Source organism: Orbicella franksi, chromosome 1 (assembly GCF_964199315.1).
Source record: "Orbicella franksi chromosome 1, jaOrbFran1.1, whole genome shotgun sequence".
Lineage (NCBI taxonomy): Eukaryota > Metazoa > Cnidaria > Anthozoa > Scleractinia > Merulinidae > Orbicella > Orbicella franksi.
The window spans coordinates 37,219,648-37,228,584 of record NC_138145.1 but is presented as its reverse complement, the minus strand read 5'-3'; the positions used below and the strand labels follow the sequence as shown (position 1 = coordinate 37,228,584).

At 38.7% G+C, this 8,937-nt stretch overlaps 1 protein-coding gene across 1 annotated transcript; it reads left to right on the top strand.

The window, feature by feature from the left end:
- Positions 1-1,267: 1,267 nt before the first annotated feature.
- On the top strand, positions 1,268-2,284 carry LOC145498622 (adenosine receptor A3-like). The gene has a single exon (XM_081478560.1). It carries the CDS (start codon positions 1,268-1,270, stop codon positions 2,282-2,284), a length of 1,017 nt encoding a protein of 338 aa, XP_081334686.1.
- The last annotated feature ends 6,653 nt before the right edge of the window (positions 2,285-8,937 follow it).

The window sequence follows — 8,937 nt, the reverse complement described above, 5'->3', positions numbered from 1 at the left end:
ACCTTGCTTTCACATAACAAACGTTCTCAAAGTTGTAATTATTTTATTTTGTAATCTTTTTTTAATACTTTAGCGCTTTTAATTTTCACTTTCCCTACAAAACCCATACTTTTGTTCCAATTAAATTACCTTATAATTAGTTAAGTTAAAATTAACCTCTATCGATCGATCGGTCGACGCTGTGAATTCTGTTTTACAATCAACTTCCTGTTTAATGTTTGGGAAATTAATTATACAGATTTATTGAAGGGAACTATTTACACGCGTTTGAGATCACCCTCAGTTCTTTACAAACTTTTCGGTAAAACCACTATGGAGTATATGAATAACAAGCTTACTCATTCACTGTTTTAAGGAAATGAAACGAAGCAAAACATCCCAACCATCATTTGAAACCTTTACTTAAATGCAAGGGAAAAAAAAACAGTACATGCTTCTGTGTTGATCACTGACTCGTCAAATTTGAGGAACATGACATAAGCATCGCAACGGATGACGCAACTTAGTCACGATTTATGGCAGTTATTGCAAAATTATTCTGAAAAATATTTTTCTTTCGCGTCTTTCAAACTAACAAGGTCACTCTTTTGTTTTGTTTTATTTTTGGAACGAAAAAACAAAACAACCGATCTTAAGCGTTTTAAGCATTTCATAATGACGTTTGTCGCAAAAAAGTTAAAATGATGAAGTGGGGAAATAAGTAAGACTTTCATGGGCGCAATTTGAAGTCATGTACAGAAAAGAACCCTGCTGCTGCTGATTCTTTGTTCCTGTCACGTTTATCTGGCTGCGTTACAATCTACGCTCATTATTAGCGACCCAAATAATACAATTCTAACAAGCGATCAATAATATTTTGAATAACTATCAAGCCCAGCATGCACGAATTGAGGACCTATCTTGAAGTCCCTGTGTCGTTTTCTTTTCGCATTAAGACCGTAGTGTCAACCTCATGTCCGTGTTGAAGCCGGTAAACATTGCAGTCATAACACGCTCGCAGACGCATTAAGTTGCACATGGGTGTCTATAAAGTCTTGACAAGTTGCGTCAGTGTAAAGTCAACTGAGACATGTCATGTGAAAGATTAGCCCACGGTGATTAGTCTTAAAACGGTAAAAAAACTACAACTTTGGTCATGATCTGTCACTCGCTCCTCTTTCTCATATATTGCGGTTTACAGAACTCCTATTTTTCCCATCAAGTAACGATACGTTATTATCGGCAAAGTTTAATCGACGTTTCAATCGTTCAGTGAAACCAAAATATGATGAGAACAGAAGCAGCTACAAATAGTTCAGAGAACGCCACTGGTTCATCAATAATTGTTCCTTCCATGGCAGAGGGCATCGCATTGTGCGCCGCATTTATTTTGATATTTGTATTTATTGTTGTAGGAAACTTGCTCACCGTTGCTCTGTTTGCGGTAGACAGGAGACTTCGTAAGAAAAGTTTGCTTCTAGTCATCAATATGGCGTTTGCTGACCTGATGCTAGGAGTCCTGTCGCTACCTATCTACATTTACACTCTTGGGAGCAGGTTTCAACTTTGGAAAGGGGCTTCGCCGATGTCTTTGCCAATTTTCTACACGATCGTTGATATCTTTTTCTCGCAGACGTCGTTAATTTCTGCAGCTTTCGTATCTGGCGAGAGATTTTACGCCATTTACTGGCCGTTTAAGCACCGAACACTGTCAATGCGAGCATACCGTATTATTGTTTTTACTGTGTGGGCACTGACTCTCTTTATCGCCGCCCTCTTCAGTGCAACACATCTCTTGTTTTCATTTAAACGTGCTATGCATTATTGGATGCCATACGTCATGATTATAACATTCATCATATGTGGCAGTAACATCGGCATTTGGAGAAAGTTTCGACGCGGAAATATCGCTTCACAACAGCAAAACAGAGACTCGCAAAACAAACGCTTAACAAAGACCTTGCTATTTGTATCTATTCTTGCATTGCTGTGCTGGATCCCTTTAGTTATTTTGAACGGTTTAATTTTTGTGTATGATGTCCAAATACCGTGGAAATTTTATGACCTGGTGAACGTTATAAATTACTCCAATTCTTTTGCGAATCCAGTTGTGTACGCATTAAGAATACCTGAGCTTAGAGAAGCCCTGGTTTTGTGTTATTTAAGAAGACCAGCGGCGCCAAACATAGTAAATATTAATAGAAGAAGTAAGAAGACTCCGGCGACAGAGCTCAGAACTTTACGAACAGACAACAGTCTCCTACAGCTGAAGTTTAAACTGGAAGTTCTGGATACCAAAGTTTAGAAACCCTGAGTTGATGTTGTAGATTAGATGCTCTTGAATTGTAAAGCGAAACATATGTTCCGTGATCAGTGAAGCATTGCCAGTTGTGCATAAATTTGTTTACACGCATATTTTGTCTCTTAACTCCATTTGTGCACCGCCTCTAACCACAACTAAACTACAAGAAAATTTTAACTTGGCTCAGGATCATGTAACATATAAACTACTATTTAACAAATTTCCAACCAGTTTAGGACAATAATGCATGGCATGTTTAGTGTGCGATTTCTTAACCCATAATTATTCCACTGAATAATTTTAGACATCATTTTACGGTTGGTCAAAATTACATGTAAGTAAGACAATTTGGGCCGGAAACAAACATTGTGCCCTTCTGATGTCATCTTTCGGAAACATATGAATGACAATGCCTTGCGTTTAAGTGGTGTTTTTACAGCTCATCAAACCAGGCCCTCCGATAAAGCAAACCTTCCCGGCATTCTTTCGCTGGTTTCTCTCAGCTGTCGTGATGGCTAAAAGGTTTTACACACATTATGACGTCAACGGTCCTTAATTTGCATATTTTGACCGCGCGCGGAATGTCGCACATTTTTTATTCGAATTGCCCAACTTCGAAGCAGGAAAAAAATTATTGTGCGCTTGTCCGAAGCCCAAAATCGAAATTTACGAATCAGAAAAAAAATAGACTTCAATATTTTAGGGTAAAAAAAAGTGGGCAAAACTCTCATTTCATAGGCACTTTAAGGACGTTCGCGCTAATTGTTTCTGCAAATCCTTACCACGCACGCAAATTCACAAGCCGCGTCATGCATCGAGTGCACGCTCACTAATATCAAAGTGCTCTGTGAACAAACTCGTAAATTGAACAGATGAATTAAATTATTTTTTTTGGATTATCTGGTTAAGGGAATTTTGTGGTTGATTTTTATATTTAGAGTACGAGTAGTAGTTCAGTGTTCGCTGATATAGTACCAAAGAAACAAAGTAACATTTGGATAAGATGGTATTACAACAGTCCTTTTTCGCTTGGGCAGTTTGTTGTCCCATTACAGACCACGTGATATTCTTTAGAGAATTGTTCTTTTATCCATCTAAAAATTATTTATTCATATGCGCGCGACTATTTGAAAATTTGAAAGGAAGAATTCTCAAGAGTATCATCACATGGTCTGAAATGGGGCAACAAACCGCCCAGTCGAAAAAGGTCTATTGGCACGATCATGTTATTACATGAAAAAATGAAGAAAATCTATCGATTAGAAGTTTGAATTTTTGCAAAATGCACCATCGAATTTCGTTCTTTTCAGCTCTTCGTTTGTCTGTGCGGCAGTTCCAACTGCCTATTAAAGTGTTACGTTTTGTGAGAATTGTCAACGCAACGGATTCACTTGTACAAAATATTGCTAGGAAACTTTGTCTCCGTTGATTCATCTTTGATGTTTTAAGCTAAAAACCCTGGAGACCATGCTGATTTACACGCGCCAATTTTTCAAAATCAGACTAGTTTTCCACATGCTTTATCTCTGAAAGGAAGTCCGCGACCCCCAATGTTTCTTCATTTATGAAACAAGTAATTCATGATCTGTCCGCAGTAGAAGTTTGAAGAAAATCTTTCGAGTAGAACATTTTCGCGCGAACGTCCTTAATTTAGCGTTTAATGTTTCAGCATTTGGTTTTCGGATTTTGGAGGTAAGCAAAGCGTTCGTCTTGTTCCTGGACCTCTTTATTTCACCTCGGTACTGATCCGTGCAAGTTTATGAGGTTTGTTATATAGATGCTTCAACCGAAAGCTGAAGGCTAGCTAGATTGGGCGTCAAACCTCTTCAGTTCGCTCTCTCAATAGCTAACTGTAAAGCGAACACGTTTTATTTGGGGGTTCGCGACCGGCTAATAACGGGGAAAACCGGGAATAATTGACTTGGGGACTAGGAAGACAAACAGTCATTTGCTTTACATGAATTAGAAAACAAATTTTGATTTGCAGATTAGAATCATCTACTCTATACCTCGAAGTGGAAGGAAATGTTAGTTTGCCTGCTCAAAACAATTAACAGGGTTTTGTTGAAGATAGGCATTTATAACCTTGAATTGCCTTTGTAGGAAAAAAAGTCTCGCAGGCGAGAGGCATTAACACTAACCTAAAAAGGTATAGTAGGGCAATGATTTCAAATGAAAATGTCTTGATCCCTCAAAAAATGAAAAGTACACAGCTTTCTTCCTGTATCAAGCTAACTGTATTGAAGTTTGTGAAATGTAGATTCGATCATTATGCTCGGCGGTTTGCCGGTTTTGAGTGACTTTTTTTTTTAGCGGTTTTCAAGAAATTTTGAGAGGTTTCAGTCTGGTTTCTCGTAGGCCCAATGCCCCCTATATCGACGAGTTTTTTATTACTGAATTACACATGTCCGATTGTGTGTTACGTTTAATGCTAATTATAAAAGCACTCGTGCTAGTTAGGTATGAGATGGTTATAGCCAACTCAGATCCAAAACGCGCGCTGGTGAAAAAATTGTCTGATATAACGCTAGGGTGATCTGCGACTAGACCTTGCATGAGTACATGTATTTTGACATCGTTTGTCTATATTTTCATTGAGTATTTGAATTTGTTTTCCTACATTTTTATTAGTTCGAAGAAGCGAATTTTTCATCAACAATTTTAGAAACCAGATGAAGCGTTTTGGCACAACCGTCGCTCAACTTTTTGTGGCGTGTTTTTAACCAGTCAAAAGGATCCTTTGTTTTCCATCGCTGTGCACTGTGAGAACTTTGTAGTCAATCAAAATAAAACATGTCTTAGTGCTCGAGTTGTTGTCGCTACGTTATAAATGAATTGGCTCATGCTTTTAGCTTTGCGAATATCGAGTTATGGATGCACTTTGGAAGTTTGGAGAGCACTCAAGAAGCTACACTTCTCTCTTGCTCTCCAAACTTCCCGCGTGCATCCATAACTCGATATACCCTGCACGCTAAGTATGAATCAATTCTTCAATACGTGGCAAAAAGTCTTTTTAACCAGACGTGAAAACCGCAGAATTTAGCGTGGTGAATATGTAAGAAGTAATTCATGATCTTAAAAAAAAAACAAACAAACAAAAAGAAAAAAAGAAAACCATCGCCTTTCCACGAGCAAATGTAAATTGGTAGAGACTCCTAGCATGAAGTCAACACACGCCATATTGCTGAATAGAAACAAACTTCCCTTTCAAAGTCTCGGCCTGTCTGCAGCGAACGGAATTATGGTGTGCAAGTCTCCTACGACAATAAAAACAAACTCTAACCTACTAACGGAGCACAATGCAATGCCTTATGCCTTGAAAGGTACAATTCTTAATGAAACCGTTGCGTACTCGGAACTTTTGTTTGAAAGCCAATAATCTGAAGCATTTTGCATCTCTAATGGAACATATTGTTGAATTAATCAACGATGATTGTCCCAGAAAAAGCGAAAAAACTACAAAGTCGACCGTGATGTGCCACTTGGTCACCCTTTAAATTTCTCCGGCTGCAATTGAACTTAGAAACCAATAAAAATTTAATCTTCGTAATTTATTCCTCCTCAAAGTTTCATTCCCCCGGCATGTCAAGTTATTTCATATCGCACGGTCCATTTGAAATACAATTATCAATCAAAAATGAAAAACACATTTACCGTTTTGTCAAGGTTGAACACACGTATACGTACATCTTGACAAAGTGCGTCAACTTTGAAAGTATGGTAGACCTAAAGCATAGCGTCTTAATGGAACATTATTCATTTAGTCCTCAGTGATCGGTCTTCAAAAATTGAAAAAGCTACACATTTAACACTTAATGACTGGTCCTGAGGGGAACAGTGCATTTTGTTTCCAGAGAATCTCAATGTGTCCCGAGACGAAGTCAAGGGAAACAAAATTCACTGTTCCCAAGGGACCAGCCATTAAGTGATTTGTTGTATAGCAAAACCAAACAAAAGCAAATTTTGAAAAACGCGTTGAGATTCCAGCGACAAGATCAGGCCACCTTCAACTGCACGCTCTGATCACGTGCAACAGTGGTCAACTTTTCGTGGGTAACAGTGAACTGTTTCTTGTTTGACGTCATCGTTTTTCTTGTTGCCCGCTCATGGCATTTGGCAGTAAACAGTTACTGCTGTAAACATTGTTAGATGTCATGTGACCATGAACTAGCCAATGGGCGCGCTGTAGCAGGAAAAACGCCAGCTTTTTAACAACTGGCCTTGATGCCACTTGGTCTTCGATTCACTCGTATAAAGTGTGGATTATATAACTCCTATTTCCTGGTCTCATCTACACGTAGTCATCGGCTAAGTTTATTCAGCGTTTCAATCGTTCTGTCAAAACTAAAAAAAAAAAATGAATATTACAGCAGCAGCTAACACTTGCTCAGAGAACGCGACTGGTTCAACCAGAATTGTTTCTTCCGAAGCAGAAGGAATGCCATTGTGCACCGGTTTTATTTTCGAGCTTGCCTTTATTATTGTGGGAAACTTGCTCACCATTGTTCTTTTTGCAGTAAATAGGAGACTTCGAAAGGGAAGTTTGTTTCTGGTAATCAATATGGCGTTTGCTGACCCGATGTTCACTTTAAATTATCGGGGCTGTTTATCTGTTTTGGCCGACTGAATTCGAATGGATATCTTTGTATATTTTCTCCATAGTCGCTAATCCATTTTTTATATTTGCCTCGATAATTTCTGCGGCTTTTATTTCTGCCGAAAGACGTTACGCCACGTATCGGCCACTAAAACACCGAACACTGTCAATGCGAGCATACCACATTGTTATATTTATGATCTGGACACTTCGTGTCGTTTATCGGCACTGCTTTGAATCTCTTTATTTCAGCTAAACACTCTACATACCTTTGGACGCTATACATCCTGAGTCTAATATTCACCGTGTGTGGCTCTAACATCGCCATTCGTAACAAGTTTCAACAGAAAGCTGTAGCCACACGATAGCCAAGAAGATGTTCATAAAACAAGCCCTTAACAAAGACCTTGCTGTTTGTATCTATTCTTGCTTTGCTGTCGTTTCTCACTGTAATTGTCATGCAATATATAATTTTTGCCTACCAAGGCCACATACCTTGGAAATTTTGCCTTGACGCCTGCGCTGCACTTATTCCGCTCGTCCTGATCTCGAGCCAAATATCTCCCTATCCGGCCCTTCCACTCCGTCAATAAGCATTTTATCATATGACCATTTTGTGGCTTCTTCAATTGTGAGGAGTTTTGACTTTCCTTCTTCTCTCCAAGTAACGTGGCAACTGAAAACCTCCGTAGTTCTGCGTCGGACAGTTCTCCAGGACAGCATCGATTTTGCGGGGTGTACGTGTTCTACTAGGGCGTACGAGTTTTTCAGACCCTCTTACTTCCACGAGTACGGCCCTGACACGGGACCTTTCGTTATGGTTTTGCAAAGAAATAGCGTACGGGGCTGTACGGGTCATATGATAAAAACCTACCATTTAACATACAGTCGAACCTCCCGTAAGCGACCACCCAAAATGTCAAGCCTAAGTGGTCGCTTACGGGAGGGGGTAGCTTACGAGGGAATATTGGGCGAAAATTTTGCCTCATTAGCATATGGTAACTGCAGAGACTTACCCCATGTTTTAAATGTTTTTTAAAAGTCAATTTCGAGAAAAAAATACTCTACTTATCATTGAGAAATATCCGTCTCTTGTACTACCCAGTATTGCGCTAATGTTACAACAACTTGTTATCCAATTTCTGCTCTATTATCTGTCAAGCTGTCGCTTACGGAAGGTCCAAAACAAAAGATAATTTCAAACTATTAGCTCTAAAAGTGGTCGCGGTCGCTTACGAGAGGTGGTCGCTTACAAAAGGTTCTAAATATAGTGATTTTTAAAAACTGTTGGTATTTTGGAAAACTGGTCGCTGAGGAGAGGTGGTCGCACGTTTGACTGTAATCCTAAAATGTTTCAAGGCAATAAGGCCTTCTTGGCATGTTTTCTAAGTTTTCGCAACAGATACTTTTTTCTTTCCACAAAAAAAAAACAACAACAACAACAACAACACAGTAGCTTGAATAATGGGTGATTTCCAAAAACAGTAAAACTATAACTCGACACCTAAAACAAATATTCTGTAGTACGCTTTTAAATTTAATTTGAGGTAAGAGGTAATCCCAAGCTAAAAGGAATTTAAGAAAATTGCTTAGCAGCCACCTGCTTTTTCTAATACGCAAAATGACATTCATTATGTCGCGTGATGTTTAAAAGATATGTTATTACTGACATTAAGATTAGATGTTTTACGCACCATTTGTAAGCTTCTAACGTGAAACTAATTACATTTCGGTTCTATACGTTGAAAGAGAAACTTAAAAAGGTTTTGTTAAGAATGCCGGACATTTTCCGTGGCCGACCAAAGTCTTAACTGCGCTTTTGTTATCTTATGGCTACGGGATTAGAGTTCATATTACAGCTCGTTTACTATTTTTAATGCAGGTTTGTGTCAGATGAATGCCTTTTAAAAGAGAAACACTCTGGAAATGTGGTTTGATATCAACCACCTGGAATAAACCGAGAATTAAGCCACGCATCGTTTAGCTTTACTGGACCAATTCGGCGATGTCACGCTCTTCCGATTTTTCATTCAACCGCAAAAAATCCTCATCATTTGAT

What these genes read in the sequence shown, in the direction of transcription:
- LOC145498622 (XM_081478560.1), top strand. Translation starts at nt 1,268, where the DNA reads ATGAGAACAGAAGCAGCTACAAATAGTTCAGAGAACGCCACTGGTTCA.